Source organism: Cyrtonyx montezumae, unplaced genomic scaffold, assembly GCF_038088225.1.
Source record: "Cyrtonyx montezumae isolate F1298 unplaced genomic scaffold, pur_monq_1.0 scaffold_5, whole genome shotgun sequence".
NCBI classification, from domain to species: Eukaryota; Metazoa; Chordata; class Aves; order Galliformes; family Odontophoridae; genus Cyrtonyx; species Cyrtonyx montezumae.
The window spans coordinates 18,418,221-18,443,136 of NW_027072056.1; the positions used below are offsets into that span (position 1 = coordinate 18,418,221).

At 37.5% G+C, this 24,916-nt stretch overlaps 1 protein-coding gene across 2 annotated transcripts; it reads right to left on the reverse strand.

Annotated features, from left to right (window-relative positions):
* ECT2 (epithelial cell transforming 2) lies at window positions 1–24,371 on the reverse strand. 2 transcript variants are annotated; one of them, XM_065748036.1, is made up of 23 exons: window positions 24,183–24,371; window positions 23,154–23,233; window positions 21,839–22,021; window positions 21,216–21,305; window positions 20,146–20,253; window positions 18,995–19,068; window positions 18,751–18,881; window positions 17,799–17,914; window positions 17,555–17,617; window positions 16,967–17,189; window positions 15,687–15,823; window positions 14,578–14,697; window positions 13,751–13,819; window positions 12,668–12,778; window positions 11,644–11,740; window positions 10,788–10,869; window positions 9,650–9,728; window positions 9,341–9,460; window positions 7,827–7,965; window positions 6,757–6,911; window positions 5,032–5,139; window positions 3,738–3,884; window positions 1–616 (listed from the first exon to the last, which is right to left on the reverse strand). In XM_065748036.1, exons 1-23 carry the CDS (start codon window positions 24,310–24,312, stop codon window positions 527–529), a joined length of 2,652 nt encoding a protein of 883 aa, XP_065604108.1. In that variant the 5' UTR covers window positions 24,313–24,371; the 3' UTR covers window positions 1–526. The 2 variants fall into 2 exon arrangements, with proteins under 2 accessions (XP_065604108.1, XP_065604107.1); XM_065748035.1 differs by lacking the exon at window positions 1–616 and adding an exon at window positions 1,694–2,104.
* Between the last annotated feature and the right edge of the window lie 545 nt (window positions 24,372–24,916).

The following is a 24,916-nucleotide window of genomic DNA, read 5'->3' on the forward strand; positions in this document are numbered from 1 at the left end:
ATTCAGAGAAACTCAATCCCACTTATTTATAAACAGCTACACTTAAATACCTGGGATAAGCAGCTGTACAACAGGTTAACTGTCATACTCGAAGGGTCAGGTACTCCATAAAGCATCTCTATTTAAGAAATCAACAGTTTGAACACGAGTGCTCAGCCAAGTGATGAAGTTAGGCACACACGAGAGTCATTCAAACCAGCAGTGAATTATGTGATCATCCTTATTTCAAAACTAGTTTGTTGTTTAAAAGGGATGGTTTCTGTAAAAGAAAATGCTTCCATTGTGTTGTTGAAAAAAATTGTGCAAGGGAATACTGGGTCTTAAAGACCAGTTATGCATCCCATTGATCACCTGGTCCACATCAGTACAACTAGAAGCCCCTGTGTGATTAACTTAGTGTTATCTAACATTTTGCTAATCATTGCTAAGTGCTAATGACTATGGTACCATTAATGTCAGTAACTGGTCATTTGAACAGCCAGCTGTTTGTCAGTCACTACCGTATGGCACTGTACTTTAAGCCTGTTCATATCAAGTGGGTTGTTGATCGACTTAACGTGTGACTCCTCTTCTCAAAGATCGAGGGAAGGCTGACCAAGGATGGAGAAGATATACCCTGTTGAGGAGAGGAAAATATAAGGAGTCATTGATTACTAAGATGACTACTAATCTACTGACGTTCAATAATATCTCAATCTTGATATATAGACTCCTTACACTTTGTCAGGAAGACATTTAAGACAGACAGCTTTTTAAATAAATCATTCCATGTTTCTAGGTTTTGAATGGCAAAGTTATACTACTACTTTGGTGCTGTTTATAAAGATTATAATCTGGAATAAAGAGATTTTCCTTGTTGCTAGACCAGAAATTCAGAATGCAAGAACATGCTTTTGAAGAGTGGCTTTTAAACAAGTGTTAGCATACATCCCGCACCACACTTCTTGCACTATTCACCTCCCTCCAAGTGTAAGGAAGGATATTACCACAATCTTGGAGAAACTTAGAACACAAAGTTGTAGGGTATGAGGGCAGTTTTCAAGGCCTGAGCTCCAAATCAGCACTGAACACATACTTTCCTGGCTACAGAGCAACATGCTGCATCACAATGACATGTCAAAACTTGCTTTAACTGGAAATGTTTATACACAAAGTAGGTAGAAACCTGATTACTTTTCTGCTAGTAGGTTCACTAGGACATAAGGACTTCAAATTACAGTGAATCTCATGTAAAAATACACTGCATTAAGAGTTAGCTTCTCTGTATCAACTTGGAATTTATAATTTTTACATTAGTCCTTCAAATACTCTCACAAGCAATCTCCTGTTGCTCATGCTTTTCAGCACAGTAGTAGTAGGAGTAGTTTGCTGTAGCCATGTATTTCAGGAATCTTAAGTAACACCAGTTTGGGCAGGTAAAGGCATGCTGCTCCTTTTAGGAAATCTAATGTGTGTTAAACAGTTAACAGTTAAAGTTAGCTATTCAAGACCACCTTGTAGTTAGTTATGAGAACTCCAGCCAGCAAGCTACACTGCTGCCTGGACACAATAAATTGGAACAAGTAGTTCAATATTATTTTAATTACATCTAACTTTTAATTAAGTTAAAAAGGATCTCTGAAAGAATTAACTTGGCATTCAAAACCAGAAAAAGCACAATGTGTCAGTGCAGAGTAACACAGGGCACCACAACAAGTCAAAGGAGAACTCAACACCACTTATAACTTTGCGGATTGTAGGTTTTAGGTGTTTGTACTATTTTGGGTTAATCAGGATTGGATGCTTACTTCATACAAGGTGGGCATTAACAGTCAGGATTTGACATACATAGCTTTCCAGCACCACACTTGTTATCTTCAGCACAAGTGGTAGTAATAATAGGGATAGGACATGATTTGTCCAAGGCATGACACCATCTCTCCAGGTTGGAAGAGGTTTTCTTTTCTTCTATAGCATTTGACAGATGACTATTTGGAGAGCCAGGACACACAACAGGTTGAGGCCTGGAATTTTGAGAGCTCCGATCAACAGAACAGGAACGATGGACATTAACAACACATTTCACAGATGTGTTTAGGCTACATGTAGATGATGAACGAGCAATCTACAATTAGGAAGGGGTTCAAGAGTTAGATGAGCATGAAGACATTTAAGCTTCATTGATTTTTCACTATTTCCCCCCCACACACACACACAAACAGGGCCAGGATTTTAATTAAAACAATGCCCCAATAACATGTTCAGCTCCCTGAGTGGTCTCAGACAGATTTCCTGCAGCTTTAGTTAGCTACTCAAGAACCACACTACCATCCAAATGGAGAGGCTGGAACCTAAGCCTTGCTCTGTTCCCACCCTCCTCCCCCCCTTCAAAACTGCTCACTATGCTAAAGCATATCCTATTTCTTGGGGACTGCATATAACACATGTTAACTAATGTTAAATTAAAATAAATGCAAGATGAACCTCTACTCTAACTCAATCAAAACAGCTCTATGTCAGTTCTGTAGGGGCAGGAGATAGATTAAATGCCCTATAACACAACAAATAGGACTCATGCTCTGCTGTCAAGCTGCAGCTTACTCTGAGGTCCAAGTTATGCTTCATTTTTTGACTATATTTTTTACTATTAAATTCCTGTCATTATAAAAAAATTATATACAAATATTATATACTTGCTTTTTCTTGAGAAATGAGATACAGTGCTACATCAAAATAAGGACAGAATATCAGAATTCCAAAACAACTGCTGAAGCAATCCTAACTGAAGGAAGAAAGTCGCTACACAGAACTGGGTTATAGCCAATCTGATTTTATGTTAATTTCCTATAAACCAACAGAGTTTGCTGTGATACTTCCTCCCCTCATTAATTTGTATTTCTTCATGCCTATCTAATGTGGCAGATAGCATGGCAATCTTTGTAGTACAATTTAAAGGCCACTCAAACATACTGAATTATCACTGTATTAAGATTCTGATGTATAAATCAGTAGTAGAAAGATACACAGGAAATCCTGTTCTCAGATAAAGTCTGCGGTCTGTAGGACAGCTAAGTAATGTTCACTCAGCACAGATTTACTCAAGAACTAGAAGATGATGGAAAAATTCCTCAAAATCTAGAACAAAATACTAAACTGCATTAGAGAATTGTGTCTGAGTTAATGTAGCAGAAGAATAGGTAGCCAAGCATAGCAGAGGAGTTACAGCACAGACTAATTTTATTTCACCAAGTTTTCATAAACACATGAGCAGATAATTCACATGCCTTTTTAAAAGCTCTCAGGCTGCAACATCTACAGCTCTCTACATATCCTTCCTAATTTGTTTCATGGGATATCTATTACTTTACTGCATCCACTGATGCTCTCACCACACTATTCAGGGGCCCACGTCCCATTTGTGTTTCATCCAAAATGAAAAAGCCCAAACCAACATACAAAAGTGCTGGGAGTTTCTTGCTTGTTTGGAACAGGATGCATATTCCAACTCCAGGAAGAGTTTGTTTTCAGCTGAAATGCATTAGTACCTCCCTGTTTCTAGTACATACAGAAAATGCAGGAAGATGTGCTAGTAAGTAAGCCTTCTCGTTAAACAATTTCACTCTGCAAAGAACACACCTACGGAAGTAGATAAAATAATCTTCTCCACTGCAGATCTTGAAATTGTTATAAGTTCAACATTAGAATGACTGTGGTCTTAAGAAGGTCCCTTCCTTGGCCTGCACAGCTGAACAACTTACCGCTAACGATGACGTACTGGTCAGACAGCTGCCTATGTAACCCTCGTTAGCTGAGCTGGGACTTCTTCCTTCTGTTGCACTATGTGACATCAAAGCCCTTCGAAGAGCTCTCTTCGGTGTTTTTGAGAAAGAAAATGCTCTTGTAACCTGAGGATTTTGACAAGCACTGTTATACACTGACAAAAAAAAAATCAGGCTGTACCAGCTATCACAATAAGCTACATTCAAATTTTGAACATGCGTAGGACAAGTTCTGAGCCAGAAGTATGTGATAGTTCTTCCTCACCTGAAGATTTTATAACCAAATTAAAGACAACCTGCAAGTGGGTCTGATTTTTAAGACTTCCCACAACCCATGCTATTCTCACTTGTCTGCATGATGACAGCATTTTAGAAAAAAATTAAGAGATGAGAAAAGTTAACAAAATAAGGTTTAGTCAACTAGACAATAAGACTTCCCAACATCCCTTGCATTTTGCAAGGTCAGGCCCCCTTCCATTAAGATTCTTTTAGTTCAGTCTACAGCACCTTCTAAACTACAGTAGCCTCTACAATTTTCCTAGGAAACAGCATCATCTTGTTGAGAATAAGCCTGCTGCAAAGCTGCTGAGAAGAGCGGAGAACAGATTCCTCCTTGCTGCTTCATCCTCTGTCAGCCTCCTCACATCCCACAGGCTTCAGCTGAACCAGACCCAGAGCACAACCTTAATGACAGGGCAGACAGGCAGTGCTCCTCCTGCCTCCCAGGCAACCCCACTCAGCAACACAGAGCACACAGCTCACTTCTTCAATCAAGAGCAGCTTAAGCCATAAACAAAAGAGGCACATACAGGCAGAGAACAGCCTTCAACGCTTATTCCCTTGCAGTTTTGAAGTCTAGCATTAGAGCACACAAACTATGCCCATATTACTTTTGAAGGTATTTGAACTTCAATAACTGCTGATACCATTCAATATACCATTCAAAAGCAGTTACAGCTGAGGCCTGTTTTTTCCCTCTAAAGTTTAACCATCTGAACCTTTTGATTGAGGTTCCACAACAGTATCAATAACACCCACATAATATTTACAGCTACAATACTTAATGTATTCCAATTAAGATATCCCAAAACTACCCTGTCAAAGCCCTCAAGTAGTTCCCACCTTTGTCTTTAAGGAAGAAACTTAAGTTACACTGAGATTAAGTTCTTCCTATGACCACCATAAGCTCTGCAAAGCACCTGAAATGGGATACTAATGCCATTCTCTGACCAGAAAGAGTTCTACTGTAAATCACCATTTTGTAGTACCTTACCTTCTTTGATGTTTTCTTTATTGCTCTAGATGCTCTGCTTAAAGTACTGTCCATATCTTTAGTATTTACTTCAACTGAATCAGGATCAGCAGCATAAATAAGGTTTTCCTACAGGAAAAATAAGTGGTTTTATAAACATCAGTACTTATTAAAAATAGCATTCTCTAGTTCATGACACCAGGTTTAGAGATTTTTAATAGCCATATTCCTCTGCATTTCTCTTAATATACAGAAAAAACCTGTTTGTGTTGAAGTGGTTTCATGATATTAAGCTCCAGTACAGTCAGTTACAGAATGACTTTACCCGTTAGTTTCACGTTTGTTTATCCAGTTTCAAGTTCAGGGCTAACCAAAGCAAAGGCAGGAAGTCTGAAGCATTCATGTGGAATTCCAAACTATGAACCTCCTTCTTTCACTGCCACATAAGACACTTCCTAAGAAAAAAATCTTAAGGACACCAAACAACAAGGTCTACAGCTATTTCTGCTGCCTAACTAGTTAAAGTTTCTTACTGCCACCGTGTGGCAAGTCTATGCTATCTCATTGGCACACGGCATTAAAAGCTCCTGGAAAACAAAGGAAACCTTAGACTGACATTCAGCTTGCCACTTGAATTAACAAGAAAAAAGTTACGTACTCACTACAAAGCAATAATTACTTAAATTGTAATTAGCAGTAGTCAGCATAATGGGTTGCTATTAGTCAGCATATGATTCTGAACGTCCTGGACAAGAGGGACTAATTTTGTTACATACAGATTAAATTTCTGTTTTATTGAGAAGTATTTCCACCCCTTTGTGTTATACTTAACAGAATCAAGAGTGAATACAGGTGACTTAGACTGAAGTAAATTAACATCTCTGAACTAGTGCTTTTCCTGTACTTGGAAGAAAGAAACCACAATGCCAGATTCCATATTCCAACATCCCTAGATGAGATTCTAAGCAAGACAGAAGATATCATTTTAACACGTTCTAAAGTGCTCACAGACAAGTACTGTACAGCAAAAAAACCAACAAAACAATGCAGAAAGTAAAACTTTACCAGCAAAACCAAGTCAGTTTTGCTTCATGTACTGCATGAATTTGCAGCAAATTTGAATTACATATGCATACATTCTGGGACAGTTAGAACATGGGCAAAAGTCTTCTGCCTTAATTGGAAGGGATCTATGCTCCCAATTAGTAGTTTCCTGGCTGTGAAAAGTGCATACAATTAGGTTTTAGGATATGAGAAAGTGAGAAAGCAAGCATCTCCCTTATTTCCTTGTTTTAAGGTTGAAGAAACCTGTCTCTGTGAGAGGATAATGCTTCATGTCTTAAGTTTTCATGCCCATACATAAAGTGTGCAACTAAGATTAAACCTACCACAAAGAACTAAACCAACATATAATTCACTATGCTAGGATTACAGATAAATAGTGAAAGCAATACTGAAGATAATCTGGTTGAGATTTGCCCTACTGAAGACCTGCAGTGCAGAATTTTAATAATTAATCTGTGCTGGGTGAAGGGTGTGATCCTTGGTTCTAAGTACTTATTATTTTCTGCAGAAGCTAACTTCCAGGCTGCTTCCTCTTCCACTTACTTGCAGACATGCTAGCACAAAAGGTTTTCTGCTCTACTTTATCTAGAAGATGTCTACTATTAATAAACTCTTTAGCTTCCTTTATTTCAAGCCAACATAGCAAAATATTTCCAGTCAAAATGGCTCCAGAGAACTTACTGCATCTGCTTTACAAATTGTGTTAGCCACATGTCGACACAATGTTTTCAGCCAGTCTTCTTTAGGAGGTTCTTCAGTGGTCATCTGGAAACTGAGCAGCTTGTTGTTGTGTTCTGTAGGTGGACGTACAACTAAGGCAAAAGCTTTGTGGCAATCTACAGAAGGTTTAGAAGAATGCACAAACAAGATAGAGGTGAGACAGAGTTCTACTTCATATGCTTCCCCATCCCTGAAGGATTACGGAAGTAATCTTTTAGAGTTAACCCTTCAGCTACCAGAAGTTAGACTTAGAGGTGATATAAAGAAAAACTCTTCAAGAAGACATTAACTTCTTGTAGATTCCTGCAGTTAAGCAACACTACCTACCTGCTTTGCCATTCCTATTTTTTATTAAGCCTCTACATTCAGGTGCTTTAGAGAAGAAACCAGAACAACTCCAATGTGCATACTATCACTCAAAGTGAAATAGCAAATCTACCTTTCTAGGGTAGAGATGTTGAACCTAGTATTACTTAGTTGCTAGCAAGGTTGGAATACTATGTGTAGCACTGGTTCTGCTGCTCAAGTAATGCATTACTTTAGTGAAACCTTTATGGCCTCAGTACAGCAAAGCAGCAAGAAAAATTTAGTCATTTAAGACTTTTTCCTAAGATGCTAAACACAGCTCCTGAGCATCATTACCACCATTTACACAATATTTAGTTTCCACAACAGAAGCTTTTGCCTCTGACAGAAGTTCTCATCTGTTTGGTTTTTTTTTTCTTGCTGTGGAATTTTCAGAGCTGTCAAGTGCACTACTTTGAGTCATACTGTCACTTGGTTAACAGTTGCTAATATCACCTAATAGTTCCATCAAATCTAGGAGCCCACAACAAGCCTTGAAAAGCCAAAAGATGCCAATACAATAAATTTTCAAGCTTGCAGATCTTCTAACAGCAGCTTAAACTAGAATCTTATATCTAACTTGTCATACAACAAACATATTCTGGCATTCTGTCCCACAGTGGGAAACTTTCTTCCTTTAAAAGAGAGTTATCATTAACTGTTGGGGCATTTTAAATCATACAGACCTTCTGTCTCCCTGATGTCCAGGACTTTCTTGATCTGGGAGAGAGGCATGAGTACAACATGCTTAAGAGATGCAGGAGGTCTTGTGTGGCCATGAGGACTCTTAAAAGCACCAATGACTTTGTGACGCTTCCTTGCGATCTGCAGTTAAGTAAAAAGACAGAGGTTAAAGTTAGAAAGTCCACTGCTGTTTTGTTTGCCTTCTGTAGTCTTACATTCTAGAATTCAGGAATAAAAGAAAGCCTTGCTACAAAGAAATACTCTTCAGAGTATTTTAAAGAACTACACTACTGTATGACAGAAGTCTTCAGTGAATTTGAGAGAAGAGATGCTTATAGATAGTTCAAGTGGCCCAGAAATACTTGTTACATAGCAGCAACACCCTTACCTCTAGAAAAGAAAAATAAGAGGGAAAGCAGCTTTGTATTACAAGTCTCAATTCTACCCTGGAGCAAAGGGACTTGGAAACTTACCACAAATAAGTCTAGATTTAAACACTAAAGATAATGCCTACATGTGTAAACCTAATTAGACTGTGGTGAATTCTGTCCTAGGAGGACTGTTACTCATCCACACAGCCATGGAGTAGGTTTTGACAGCAGAGGTATGTTGGCTTTAACTTCACATTAAAAACAGAGCTATCAACAGTATTTTTTATTCTATAGAAGAGATGCTTCCAATAAAGGTTCTTGGCCTGTTCTCATTTTTCCTTCCTTCCTTCACAAGTGGTGAAATTAAGTCAGCTTTACTCCTAGGTAGATTAATTTCTATCATGTAACTTCTCAACATACTGAGAATCTAGATATTTGATATGTGGACTTGTTTTCCTTGTTGGTCAAAGCACAGACAGCCCTATCACAGAGGTCTACTATTTATTCAGATTAAATACAATTAAACTTTAAACAGACAAACAGCTCACTGAGCCAGAATCCAGCCCTTCTTCATCCATTAGTACTATTTAAAGTGATATGCAGTTAAGTAATTAAATATGTTGAGAATTAAGCATTCTATTTTAAACAGAAAAAATAGAAATGAATTTCTCAAAGGAGTTCAGATATTAGCATGCAATGCAGAAATGCTAGAAAGCTACTGTAATCATTATTTGATATTACTGCATGTAGTAATGAAAAAAATTCAGTGAGTGACAAGAAAAGTATCAGTCATTTATAATGCCTATTTTCAAGATGAGTTAGAGATATCAGTCATATTTCCATAAGTGTTAATTGCTTTTCCAAAGCAAAAAATGCCCTTTGCTGCTCTCTAGTATCAGCTTCCTAATCTGGCTATAAGACCATTCAAAACCAATCAGTTACTTGTGTTGCTTATACAGTATCTACCAGAAAGGTAACATCAATTCGGTGGTTCAACACACCCTATCTGTGACTTAATTCTTCTCAGTTCTTTGACTTAATGTCCGTGATATGATTCTGCTTCATAGTTCAAGCTTTTCTTGTTTATAGTCACACACTGTCAAGTATTTTACAATTCATTAGAAGTATTCATATAGTAATCTTACCTCTAAGCAATCATTAAACAGAAAGAGTGTGACTTGTTCTCCCCTGTCACAGATGTCATCACCAAGTGCAACAGTTTCCAAACGCTGAACTAAGCTCCGGTGAGAGGACAAGAGATTGGCCTATGCAACAGAAGCAAAAAGCTCATTAAGCATTTAATTCGAGGGCTGGATTACTACTTGCTTACAACTTAACACTGGAAATCTATTTAAAACAGTACCATTGCATTTTAAACTCACATGTTTTTGCAGAGGGAGCAAGAAAGCAAGTAATCATTTCTACAGGTCTGCAGCTTTAGAAAAATTACTTACTGGACACCCATCAACTTCATAAACCACCTCGAAGAACTGCCTTTGTGCCTCTGTTTTCCTCTTGTCTTCATTAATATGTCTGAGGGAAACATATTATGTTACATTTATCTTCAATATCAAGCAACTGTCAATGATTTCACTGCATTTAAGACAAAAATAACAAAACTGAACATTCAGAGAGCTTACACAGTAGCACTTGGACATACAGGAGTACATTTACTGATGTGTCCAAGCACCATATTTTAAGCAAGCATATATATGAAACTTCAAAACTAGAACAATATTTTTGTTATGCTATTATTAGCTGATTATTAGCTGACAGTTCAGTCATTGCAGTTTCCCTCCTGACCCCAAGAGGGAGGAGTAGAGACCAACTGTCATACGCTGCATTTTACAGGTCACTCACCACCACCCCAAGTCAACACTACAGTTCACCAGGAAACAAATGCAAAAGCAATTACACATTAAAGGCTGTTAGAAATCAAACATCTGCTCATGTAAATACATGAGGTCTCATCGCTGGAGACACATGCTACACTTCAGAAGAGGTGAGCCTTATTTGAACAGCTTCTGCTTTAAGCTTGCTGATAGCGCCATCAATAGCTAATACAGAACCACAACAGACTAACCTTCCATCACCAGTACTACAACCTTTCAATGGAAATGTATATAAACTCAAGACTTAAAAGATGCTACCTATCTCCCACATCTCTTCCACTCTGTAGGGGATAGAAGTAAGTAGAACAGAGCAGACAGAACAGAAGAATCAAAAGGTTCAGCTTCATACTCAGACAGGGAGTCAGCAGCCATTCAGAAGCAGTGGGTGACAACAGAAGGTTTTCCAAGGGCATCAAGGGTTCTGGCACAGGATGACAGAATGATGGCAGTGGCAGAAGGGAGACTGATCTGAGGAACCACAGATTTAAGTATTTGATAGCTTGATTCCCTTCCACTCATTCTTCAGGTGAGAGAATCCATTGGCAATCATGGTAATCACCATCCTTCTGAGGAAGGCATATTACATACACTTAAAGAGGCAGAGGATATGGCAGCAATATGCTTTTAGTTAGTAGAATTTAAAAGGGATGAATAGATCTATACAGCTAACAACTTGCTTTATAGAACAAATTTCACTTACGTCATCACTTCCTTTAATGATTCAATAGCTTTCTCTAGAATGATTTTATCTGGGTTGTCTTCTGCTGTATGCTTCTTAAGATCTACAATTCAAAACATTGCAAGTTTTCAGACCCTTAAGAATAAAATGTTGAATTTGAAAAGAATAGTAGTAGGAAGGCAAATTGATTTTTTAAGTTAGAGCAATTTCATAACATTACATTTCCATGAACTGCTTCCTGCTGCAGCCTGCTAGAAGCAGCCTGCAGTTCTCAACTGAAATGGTTAAACATGTGTATTACTTATGTACAACTGTATTTATGTGGACATACAGTACTTTGCTTCAGCTTCAAATACAAGTTGAACTGCATATTAAGCTTACATTGCTACCATTATTAGCCAGTTTTACAAGGACTACCTACATGCTTTATTAAGTATCCAGACTCCTGTCTTAAGAAGTTGATGTTGTGGTCTGCGAATATGACATTAACTCAAATAGATCCAGTGTAGGCTTTATAACCGTTACAGTAAGTGGCTGATATCAAGAGAAATACATGCAAGCTGGAGCCTCATTGATATGAATTGCTCTCTCATTTGAACCTCAGTTATACTTGTTTTGAAAACAATTTTGCCTCTTAAATACAAGCTTTTCTTCTACCTGTTCATGTATCTATCTGAAGTATACAAGTGAAATTTTCTTAAATTATGCTTTCTACAGTAATTGGTCTTGCTGATTGCCATTAAGCATGATTAACTCTCAGAAACAAGTATGCTTCATGTGAGAAAAGCCACTCCTAATCATGCCAACAACAGCTATTATCTCCGTTTTAAATACCAAACACACAAATGGCCAAACATACAAAAAACCTCCAGATTACCATTTAGTAGTAGAACAACACTAGGCAACCTCTGAACAGGACGGATAAGTAGTTCAGCTAGGCTTTGACGACCGCATTCTGGTTTAGCTTGGTTTATCTAGAAGAAAAGGGGAGAAAAATAAATAATTCTTATTTTTTATATTATACAGGAAGAAAAGTTGTCTTCTCTAAGGCTAGCATTGCAGTAGAAGCTTCAGAGACTTTCAATGCAAGCACATAGTCATCAAGCGACCATGTTGGAAGACACTCCAATCAGACAGTGTTTATCCCTTCACTTATCTTCTCAGAATGATTTAACTGTCCATATTATCAACCTCTCAGTCCTTGTTCCACATCCTAAGGCACACTGGGACAACTGGCAGCATTCTTTAATCATTTCTGCATCATTTAATTATTAACATGCAGAAATAGTCCCCGATACCTCAAAATAAGATCTGATATTTGTTAGCTTGATTGTTCTGGTTTTGTTTTTTTGGGGGATATGCTTGTTAGATACAGAAGATTTAAAACTATGCTGAACTAACAGTCAGCTATATAGGTTTATCTAGAACCTTGGGATTATAAACTCCTCTACAGACAACTTTCTCTTTAAAGAGAGCCTTCCCTTAAATCCTCAGTTATGCTCCTATTCACTGGCCACAGGAATAGTGAGACGTTCTACCTCCTTGGAACCTCACAGCTGCCAAAAGTGCTCACAAAATAGCTTTTAACTCACAAGCCTTTATTGATCCCCCTCCTGTTGCTAAAGAGAAAAAGAAAGTATGTATTTAGGAGACAAATAACTTTTCCAGCATATAATCAAACTAGCTTGGAAGCTATAACAGACAAGGAACCTGGACCTCTTTGTAAAGTGTCTCAGGAGGAGCTTAAGGGATTGAAACTCAAATCCTTCCTATTTCTGTCTCATCACAAAGCTTTCAGCATTCTTTAAGTTTTTAAAGTTTCAAGTTCTTCCATCAACTGCATCAAATAGTTTACTTGGTGATAGCTTCCAAGTTCTGCTCAAGGTTGTGCAAACACTTACCTTCAGGAAGGCATGAAACCTTGGCTTCTGTTTTTCACATCTAGTAATGGTTTCCTTGCTCATTTCAAAGAAATTCACGAATGGTGGATACGTTTTCAACAAATCTTTTGACTGAAAAAGAAAGAACTGTTATAGACCCACTTGACATACAGCGTAGCATTACATACGTCTGTATACCCTTGGCCATACAAAGCTGCTCAAAGGCACATTTTAATAAAGAATAAAGCACTGTAAACCTGTGCATGCTCATACAACAAGTTAGGACATTTTTGCATGCCAAATGTTCAAAATTCAATGCTGCTAATGAGATATAGACTGGTCTCAAAGATCAAGTACAAACGTGACAGTCCTTGAAGCTGCTGAGCAGCTCTCTCAAGTAGAGGAGATTCTTATCTAACAAGATACTTTTGGTGAAAGTTTTAGAAATTTTAGGTATTTTCTTCAGCATGTGCAATCACTTTTAGGGAAGAAAAGACAGTAAATCACCATAAGCAATGCCTCAGATCAAGAGCTTCTGAATATTAAACATTCTTTGCCTCAGCACGATTAAGACAGCAAAAGCACAAGATATGTAGCAGACTATGTTAAAAAGCACTGCAGTCTCAGACCTAGCTTTCATGTTCTGTACATTGTGTACTTGTGAAAATAAGGAGTCATTATTTACACATTATAAATCTTGAAGGAAAAGCACAAGAAGTGCTTTCAAAAAGTTAACTTACTAGTTCCATAGTATTGAAAGGAGGCAGATCACTAAGATTAATCACTAAGATTAAAGAAAGAGTTCCTTCTACCCTTTAAACAGACAGTCTGCAGCCTCGCACACTGAAGGCTTTTTTTAATTACACCTGTTTGAAGTTTTAATCCACAATGCAAACAGACAGATGCATACACTTAATCTTGACAGGGATTACTTACAAAGTGTATCACTTAGCTAAGAAGTCTAAACAGAAGATACAATGACACCAGTAGGTGTTCTTGCTTACTCAGTGGTGCTTTGCTCGTGTTTGCCAGAGCCTACAGTGGGGTATTTGTCAGGTAAGATAGTAGTTCAAAACTGTTCTAATGCATGAAAAACAAACTTACATATTTAAGAAAAATATCACCAATACTTTTGCTTTCAGTCCAGTTCACCATAAGATCTTCCAGGTCTTCCTAGATTTCATGCCAAGATGGGAAGGAAAAAAAAACAACATGAGTATCATATCAACTGCATAAAGCTTTAAGATGGGATCAGTGTTCTGCCAAACACACAGCACAGAAACAGACAATAAAACAGGGAATCCTACAAACCAAACAACCTCACAGTAAGCCTCTTAAGTCTATTAAGAGATGATAGAGAAACTCCTCTGGTTTACTAAATATACTGTTTTGAATCAATAGAAGCAGAGTCTAACAGTGTGCCTGAACTAGTCAGCTCTGCAACAGAAACGATGTAACAGAAGTTAGGATTAAATGAGAATTAGCATAGGTTTCCCTCACTGCATGTACCAAGTGTTGAGGAGAATAAGAGTAAGCTGTTAAGCACATATCAGCTTGATTAGGCTCAAGCTTATTTAACTGTCAGCTAATAACAAGGACAGGATGGTATAGCTGAAGTTCAGGATTCCCCTTGAACTGAAACGTTTCACCAACTAGTGTCCATTTGTTTCTGCCACTTAACTTTATTACACCAACGTTGAGCAAAAACCACTACACCTAAGCAACTTTGACTATAGTTCACAAATAGCAGTATTAGTTATGTACAATACTCAGACTTCAGGTCCTTATTTTATAAATTAAGTTATTAAAGTATATTTTAGATTTGCACTTAATTCACCATGATGAAGCTGTATCCATTCAGTAACTATGACAATACAAGCAGAAAGAATTTAAAACGTGCATAAGAACTTCCTCTGTAGGGCAAAGTTTACCTTAATTTTAGTGTGTACATCAAGAATATCTGGAATGCTGCCAAATATAGTCTTAATCTCTTCCTGTGCGAGTATTGGTCCTCCAAGCTGCCCTTCCTTCTCCAGTGGAACTTGAAATAACTGATGCATTAAACAAAGAATCATTACATCTACCATGCACTGCATAAGAAATAGTTATGAAAACAATGGTGTTTTCTTCCAGATCATACTTTTCTGCAATCACAACCTTGAGACATCCTCTTTCCACTCAGCAAGAACAGATTATGGAAGTGTGGTTTGGAGATGCAAACGTTAAGTTAGTTAACATTACTAATAAAATAACCCCTTTACCTTCTCTCTACTCAGACACATCCTTTAGGCATGATAATCAGTCACAGTGGAAGCAAACTTCCTAGGAAGTGAAGCTCATCCTGTAAACTGCTTGTTATTCTGCTGTTCTTGCAATAGCAAACAAGGTTGATATCTTTTCCCCTTCCACCTCTGTGCACTAATCTTAAACCCATCACGAAGATCCTATTTTCTTTAAATTTAGTATTTTCATATCAACTATAACTTCTGAGATCTGCAGCTGGTTTACAACTTCCAGGCTTTACAATTAACATCTTTATACATGTATGGGAACTGCTGAATCACGGCCTGAACCACTGATTGGTCACCTGAGGTGAGCACCGAGTCAGACATGGGGGCACAGGTGAAGGTGATATACCTGTGTGAGTGGAAGGGGTGGAGCCTGGCTCCACCTCTCCCAAACCCCATTTAAGGGCTGACCACCACCAGGGAAGGATCTCTTCTCAAAGATCCCCCCTACATGGAGTCTCCTGTGAGCCTTGACATCTTGAAGGTGAGCCATCTTCTCTTTTGTATTATTTGTATCCCATCTATATAGAACTACCCAAAATATACTGTCATCTATACTATTTTGTTATGAAGAACCATCCTTGGGAGTTATTTACCTCACAATACACCACTGAAGTTGTAAGATCATATACATCATCCATCACACACCTTTATTACTCCAAATTCTGAAAAGCCCAAAGGCCACAAGTCACTTACCTAAACACCAGGTGTCTTATTACAATTGAATTGTGCTTGCTGTAATACCAGCTTACCTGAATAATTGTTGTAAGAATATCAACATAGTTACTTTCTGTCTGATATAACTCCTTTGCAACCTGCCATCTTGCAGACTGCTTCAGTGGAAGAGGAGTGGAGTTTTTTGATGGCCTCGCACAGGATTTTGGCGTTTCTGATTAAAAGATTTCCAAAAGAAGACAGAGTTCAGTTATAAATTGGAGTTCCTGAAAAGGTCACCCCTCCAAGAGGGAAACTTTCAGAATTCAAGGGAATTAAAAAAGGCTAAAAGGCTATTCTTTATTTAGTTATCAAAGTCATTTTTTTTAGAGAGAGCTCTATTAGTCCTATTATAGGCTAGCAGTAATGCTTTATTCCTCAGAATTAGTCAAACTATTAAACCACTAGTAAGCCATTTACAGACTGGTCAGTAACTCAACCCTTAGTAGAAGGTAAAAGTTGCACACTGAACATTTACACATGTGAGTTATATTTTTCTAATTCTGCTTTGCTACATCAACACAGCAACAAGTCGTTCAGGTACCTACCATCTTTGCAGCTCAAAACCATTTAGTGAGATCAGTCTTTACAAGCAAAGCCTATAGCATTTCACTGTAGGCAGACAACTGGTACAAAGCAAAATAAGGTAGATGAGGAACGAAAAGAGGGCAATGTTCCTTGAAATTAAAGCTAACCTGGAGCAGTTTACTACTTTTAAATACCTGCATATGTACTGGACAGCAGAGACCAGTATACACTTATTCTGATGACAAAGTCAATTATAATCACTGTCTCATTTAATAAGTGCTGTATCTATTGTTTTCATAGCAGCACTTACTGAAACTGTTTGCTGATGTTGCATTAGAAGAAGCTTCCCTGCCAGGGGTTACAAGAGTTTTAGCATTACCTAGGAAATCTGGTCATTGAGAATGAGCTGATGTTTCTCAGATTCCTCCTGAATCACAACTCAAAGGCTATGCCTCTTTCAGATTGCTTATGTGATTTAGAATGGTTTAGATTGGAAAAGACCTTAGAGATCATCTCCTTGTCATAAGGAAGGACACACAAGGTTGCCCAAAGCAACTCCTCTCTGTATGTACTATTGAATATGCTTACTGTGATAAGAAGCAGCCTGGCTTCTGTGTCTGAATGCATCACTTTGATCCTGCATCCCACACACTTCAAAGAGAAAGTCAGGAATCACTCAGGAAACCTGTAGCAAAGCCTGAGAGACTTCCCTGTCACTACCATTATCACTTCTATGCAGATCTCTCTTAAACACCACAAGTGTGCCCGAGTGAAGGTTTTTTAGCTATACCTCCATTGGTAGTGCTCGATTCTGGAGTGTTAGAAATGTCCAACAAGGACCCAAGAGAAAGCGAATGTTCAGCTGATGGGCGTTTCCGAGGAGGAAAAGGTGACATGTCTGTCTCTCTAGTCAGCTGTGCAAGAGTCTCTTTCAAACGACGTCTCTTACGATTGCTGTTTGGAGTACTCAGAGAAAGCTGTGACACAGACTTCTTGAGGCCAGGACTCTCTGACTGTAGAGAAAGAATTTCACAGTTGAGTCTTTTTACTTTCTGTTTATGGTACATCTCAGGGCAAGGATAGGTCACGTGAGCACACAACATATTTTCTCCCCCTTAGGAAAAACAAACCCATAGTGCTACTTTTATTTTGAAAAAAAAAATAGGAGTCATACATTTGTTGTTACATGGCTGAAACTAGTTTCAGCTTTTAGGAAAAAGAAGGCTTCCTCAAATCAATATTCTAGAGGTAAATTGACAATTCATTACCTGGGATTTAAATGCTGCTTAAAAAAAATACATTAATCACTGGCCCCACGCATTATTACACATACTAATTTCACCACCAAACATAAGCTGTGTTAAACTCATTTACACACCTTCTCAAATAAGTACATGGACTCTCCAGCTCTGGCATCCATTTGAATGCTTCCCCAGAACCACTGAAGAATAAAGAAACCACACATTAAAAATCACAACATTTAAAATATTCGAAGTAACATATGCAGTATTAAAACAGTTTGCAACACTGAATGCAAACAAGTAGTTTCATCTAAAGAAAAAAAAGTCATGCATTTGGAGTGCTATATACAAGTATTCTTTCAGGAATCTGTAAGCACTAACCTCTTGCTTCACAATATAAAGTTTTTTTAAAGGTTCAAATGGAATCTCTTTTACTGTACTTTCTTCAACCACTAAGTGTGTGCACCTTTCATCACCAACTGGTAAATGACATCCTCCTATATCAATAAGAAAACAAAGAGGTAAATTGCAAGTCAGAATAATATTGTTGAAAGTTAGTAGTTTGATAGTTTTATGGCATATTGTATCAAGGACAGAAGAGCCAAGGAGAGAAGAATTTGCACAACACCCCATACATTATCAGCAGCAGACAGCTTTTAGGAAATAAGAAGCAGAAAACAGTAGTAAAGTACACCTTGAAAACGTTGAGAGAAGTCATAGCTTGGAGGGCATTTAAACCTCTCTGAAAATAAGCTTTCAGTACAGTATAGCTTTTCTTCCTTTGTAGAAGAAGGCAGGCATACACTCTCTACATTCAGAATCTAGAACCTCTGTGTCACAATCTCACAACAGCTTTAGATAAAAAGTCACGGAAAAAAAAGTAAACAGTCAACCTCCATGTTTTGAGGACAACTTACTACTACAAGCTTGCTGCATTCCCAGTTCTGTAGTTCTATTGCATTCATGCTCTAGCAACATAAGCCTGAAGACATTATCTATTACATCATGACTCTTTACACAACTCTTAATGTAACCCTACAGTACCAAAAAACTCAAGCACCTGCTATCAAGTGCTTCATCAGTGATGCTTCACACCAAAGTTGAAAGTTCCCTAGGACATTTTCAAGCATCCTGTAATTTCTTCAAAGATGGCCTAGTTAAGTCTCCAACAGCTGTAAGAACTTAAGACATCTAGAACTTGATTTAGAGCTTTCCAAGTTGAAGATTCTTCGTTAATGCTTAAGGATTCACAATCCAGGGTTTTGCTTCAGTGAAATCTTTACCAGCTATAAGCCCCATTCATTTCAAAAGGGGAACATTCACAAACAATGACCTTGCATTTCTGTCATTTCTTCCATGTTAGCTTTCTCTTCATCAGAGAATCCAAGGAAACTTAGCAAGCAGTCCTGGAAGGGAGGAACTTTGAACTGATTTCTAACTTCATCATCAGCTGCACAGAAGTCACTAGAAAAAGAGCACACAGAAGTCACTAAAGCAGTGCTATGACACTATTCAAACAAACTCACAATACAAGTGCATAGGACATAAGTTCAGGATGAAGGAAAGTAAACACCTACATCTCATTCCTTTTCTCCCAAGCCTTGTAAATCCACTCAGCTTTCATGATAGGAGTACCAAGACTTACAGCAATCTACAAAACAAGAAGTGCATTTAGTGTAACAAATAAGTTTTCTATTTAAGTTCTGTTGGAGTTTTTCTTGGCACATCGCTTTTACTTTTCAAGACACATATTGCAAAAAAAAAAGTGAACCTATTCCTCCAAAAATTATCTGACAGCAAAACCTAGAAGGTGCATCTCTTCAGTGACTAGCAGACAAGGCCAATAGCTACTTCAGTATTTACTTAAAAGTGCACTATTAGTCCAATATTCTTTGGAGCACACACAAAAATAAGAAGACAAAAAATCAAATCACAGTTCCAGTGGAATACAGAATTCTTCTTCCTGCTTCCTATACGTTTTAGGAAAGATGAACATCCCAGTCTGTTTTTACTAAATAGATAGTGACTATTTGAGAGACTGCAAAGTTACCAACATTTCCCTTTGAGGTGGCAAATTAAAAAAAGTGTTTGACCAGAGATAGAAAATAAGTCTTCCCTTTCAACTGGGTGATTAGACAGACAAGCTTAGGAAAAGTAATAGTCAACTCAAGGGAGAACCAAGGGACACAGATGCTTTCCATCACTATCCAAATTACAAGAGCTTGTCAACTGAATGTATCCTGAAGGATGCCTTTTCACTGTTAACAAGAAAAAAATATATGTATATATATTTATGCATAAATGAATACTTGAAAGCTTATGAATAACAAGATTTTTTTTGTAAAGGTGTGCAGAAATACAGTACTGAAGTTTTACGTAAGTTACTTCAAAGTTTATTTGCCTGTCCAAAAAAAGAAAACCTCAGTCACATTGTAATAATACTCAGATTGATATTAAGATAATGTCACTACTTAAAAATTTTGGTTCCTATTAATTAAAAAAAATATATACTATGAAAAAAACCCTCTGCATTCAGGGAATTATTTAGATTTCTAAGAGACAAACTGGTATCCAAACTCAACAGCAGATGAACTTGTAATTGCAAGACATTTCTAACAGTACAGAGAAAAAAAGCTTGAAACTTACAAGCTGTAAGGAATTCCTTAAACTTTATTTCAAGCAGGAAATTCACTAAGTTCTCATGAAATACCAATTCAAGCTTACATACTCTGAATTTATCTCCATGTGTTGAATTAGCCACCAGATGTGTAACTTTTGAGTTGAAGTCCTTTCGAATAATTCCACCCATATGATGAACTAAGGTCACCAGCTTAACCTGCAAAACAAAGAAGAAATAAGCTTGCAGACTACCTTTCGAAATACACAGTGTGGAGTGAAAAGTATGAGAAGAATTTCAAAACAAGTAACAGGAGATTATATTAAATGGCTAGGACTAGAAATGATCCAAATCATTCTCGTTTTTAAGAAGCTATCGTTGATATAACATAAGAGCTATTAGTTTGTATCCCTCCTCTCTTTATTTAAATTATTTTAGAGATACTTAAGTCTTTGTCAAGCTACATAACAAGTCATCAGTGATCAACATCATGCACAATGCCTTCACTATTGCACATGAGATAAATATGAGGCATGTTATCCTCACTGACTGGGTCAGTTCTACCTGAAGGGACAGCTACCAGAATTTACGTAAAAGATTGCAAGTTGTCCAGTCTGCATCCAGACTACCAAGCATCGCTAGCCCTAAGAGCAAGCAAAGGACTTATATATTTTTAATTTATCTAAAAATCAAACTGATTTCCAGGTATCCAACAGGAATATTAGGCACTAATTGAATTACTGAGAAGGTAAAGCACCAGAGTATAAGACCACCTAATGTTTAGTTAGGTCAAGACTGAAGTCCTAATATCATGACAGCATGATACAATAACAGCAAGTGTTCTAACAGTACTAAAAAGTTTTACCACACTATTTCTGTATAAAAGTACAAGAACATTACTGGGTAAATAACATCTTATCAAAAAGCCTGAATCCACAAGCATTTAACCAGCTACAACTCAGTAGTACTTATATCATTCAAATAAAAAGTGACTGATACAAAGTTTCATTGCACTCCATTGATATCATTGCCTTTAGATGTGCAACAGAACAAAGCAACTCATTCTCAGCATAGAAGTTCTAGTCATGGTTAAATCCTACTGGTGGTAGGACAGAAGAGCATTATGAAATCACACTAACATAGCTTTACCTATCCAAAAAGAGGAAGAAAAAAATTCTTACTAATTCATCTTTCTTCCTGAATCCTGTAAAGCAGAGTACCAAGTTCAACATACTTGCACAGTACAGTGGACGACACGAGAAAGGTAAAGGCTGAAACAAGATGAAGTTGGCTCATCAGTTAAAAGCATGATAAATATTTTAACAGAAGCGATATTCGTAATACAATATTGTTGTTTGCAGTATTAAAGTGTATAAACACTAGTCCAAGCCTGCATTTTGAGTTCTGCATCAGCTTGAGACCTACAAGTAAAGCAGTGTTAAGATGCTTTCAAAGGTAGCACTCCACATTTTTTCCTTCCCAATCCACCCCCAGTTAAGTGAGGGCTTCGGAAAATATAGTGTCTACGAGTTCATACTTGTATGCTGTCTTCCCTCATCACACAATCCCTCAGCAAGGACTTCCTCAACTACTGTACTCATTGTGATCTTACCACTCCCTACACATGCTTTCTCATTAGATGCAGTAATCTAACATGACACTAAAAACAAAAACTTACTTTTCTCAAACTTATCTTGATGACAACTATTTGTGATTCACAAAGCAAAGGAGGTTATTTTTGAACTTCATACCTAGAGCTCACTGCATGAAAGAACTACTCAGCTGATTTGTAAGAAGCACATACCTGTCCTTTCTGTGCACAGTGCAGTACCACCGGTGGCCCAATGACACGGCACTCTGCTTTGCAGAGGTTGTTAAAGATGGAACCTTGGAAGTCTGTTACAACGAACACAGTCTCAAATTCTGGGGAATCACAGTCTCCAAGCTCTTCTATTGTATTTGTCTTTATGTAGGGAACTTTAATTTCCTTGAGCAGGACAGGAGGAGGCAGAACATTATTAAAGCAGCATATTTGAACTAGTGTCAAAATTCAGTTATTTTCAACCATTAGGAAAGTGTACAATTCAGACTTTAACAGACATACTATTAAAAAGATTGACAAAAGCTGGATGAGAAACATTGTTTTCTGGCTTAAGAATAGCTATGAACTGCAGAAAATTTAAAGCAATTCCTGCCTCTTAAGAATAAAAAATTCTAATAACTTAAGTAGTTTTACTTATCAGTTCACAGCGACAACATGGCATCAGTAAATAACTGCAGACAGGGAGAAAAAGAGAAGCAAAATGAAGCGTCTCCCTTCAGACAGTCAGAATAGCTTAAGGTGCTTCTGGATGCTATTAAAAAGCAGCACTCAGCTTGTAACAGCTAGCCCCCTGCTGCATGTGATCTGAAAAAACAGAAGTCATTTAAGTTCACTGCTTGGTATTTCTAAAGACTTAATATCGTCTATCAATCTCAAGTTCAAGATTTTATTTCCTATGGTTTGGTCTTTTTTTTTTCTTTAGTACCAAGAAACAGAGAACCACCTCTAAGTTTAAACACAGCTTTCAAACAAAAATTAAAACAGTTAACCAATCATGAAACCAGTTCATAGTGAAAATGTGTGTTAGCTGAGTTTGCATGCATTTGGATGTCTCCACTGATTTCTCCCCCCCTCAGAAATCAGCTGCCGAAGAGCTACAGATAATGTTTCCTTGATAGATGTTTGAGGAAGTTGGAGAAAGTTATGAGAAGACTGAAGAGTTGTAAATGACACATCAAAACATTTCCAAAACTTATTACCATTATCCCAATTAATACAAATTAGAAGAATCCACAGATTTGAGTCCCAGTGAAATACAACATGCTGCATGCAATCACACGTGCTTAATTGCATGACATACCATATGAATAACACTTTTTATTAGTTTTTCTTCAGATTTACCAGGGCTAGTTTCCTTTATCTTAATAACTGGAACTTCCATTATCCTAATGGTCTGTGGAAGAGGAGAACTTTAGTACAGAACCACAATGGTTAGCAGAAGTTGTTTTTCAGACATATCATTCTAGCACTTTTATATTTTTAAGAAAATCAAGAAAACAACCTTAGACACACATACCTCCAAGGCTTTCAGAAGCTCCTCATGCTTCCCTGCTTCCTGAACCAAAACCACTCTTGTCTCTATTTGAGGCATTTCTTCTGTTTATAGAGAAACAAAGATAACATCCATATTGCAATAGAAAAACCCACGTTAATTCTAAACCAAGCAATAACATCTAGAAGAAGCAGGCTATATCCTTCCCAAGATCTCATTTATCAAGAACAATCCTGAAAATAAGCACTGCCTCAAGAAGGCTGTCCTTGCATTAAGATATACACAACTGACCATATAGCATAAACTTTTAGATCATGACACAAAAAAGTATCTTTTAACTCATGACCATACAGCCAAAGTAAAAAACTGACTTGATGCTTGTAACAGAATTAGATAGCAAGACTTGCTGGAAGACAGTCAGATGGCATCACTGCTAGCTTATGTGCTCTTAGCTGACAAGGCTCACTAATTCCTAAAGCTAATCAGTTATGAGAAGCAAAATTAGATATATTGTTCTTTTTCCTCTGTGTATCAATCAGCTTTCAAAAGGAAAGGAAGAAGGGGCAAGTGTTGCCTCCAACGGTCATTTGGCTCCAGAAGACTGACACTGGATTCTGGCTACAACACAGCAGGCATATAGAAACGCTTTAGTGTTTGTTTTCTGTTGGGTTTCAGTTGCTTAAACCTCAGGATTAGTTACACTAAAATTTCAAACAAGACGATCTTTTTAAGGGCTACTGATAATGCTGCACAACAGAACTACTATGGTTTCCAACACTTGCATCAGATTATCGCTTAAAACTATTTATTCCGTAGAAGTATCTTTCAATATGTTAGCCAGAAGACCCATTTAATTTCATGGCTATAAGCCAAAATTTTGATAACAAAATGACTTTAAAATTAAGTCCACTCTGCTAGTGGAAGGATCCCAAACCAACACCCTACATACTGCATGTTGCAATACGTACAACTCCACAATTCAACAAAGCGCTTCCAGTTTTCCAAAACAAAGTAATCAGGCATTGTAAAAACAGATTAAACTTCTTACATCACCTTCAACATCCAAAACAGACACAGGAAACACATTCTCTTTAGAGTTTTCTACAGTTTTCGAGTCAAGAACAGAAGAATCAGCCAAGAGGCTTCTCCCACTTTCAGACACCAGCGTACTGTTGTCAGCCATGATTACTTCCTTCTTTCTTCAACAGCTAGAAGACAGATGTGCTCATTTAAGCTACAGTTGCTAAAGAAAACTCATTAAGGATACTATGACTAAGGCTGTCAGAAGTAACTTTGAACTTCTAAAAAAATTTGCTCATTAAAATCACACATCAACAGTACATTTTGGAAAGAATATTAGGAGTCACAGAACTGGTAGGAAAGATAGCCCACAAAACTGCAAGTCTGCTATGGAAAAGCAGAACATCAGCAAAAGAATTAGAGTACACAGTGTATTTAGCTAAGTTTCGAGCTCTCATGAGAAGGGATTGGTATTATTCTGTCACATAAAAACAAGCATCCAGGAAAAAGAACCATCAGTACACACACAACGGGAAAATCAGGTTTCTCAAAATGAATCAAAGCCTCTACAAAGCTATCCAGACAATCTAGTCTATAACCGTACAATAATCATAATACTGTAGAAGTATTATCATTAAATGCCTTCTGTCTTCTCACAGATAGATGCCCATCCCTCCTTGCTGATCAAGAGAGTTTGTTGCATATTGGAACAGCCTAAATGCTTTCACGGGTATCTACATCTTGAACCTGAGAATACATTCAAAAAC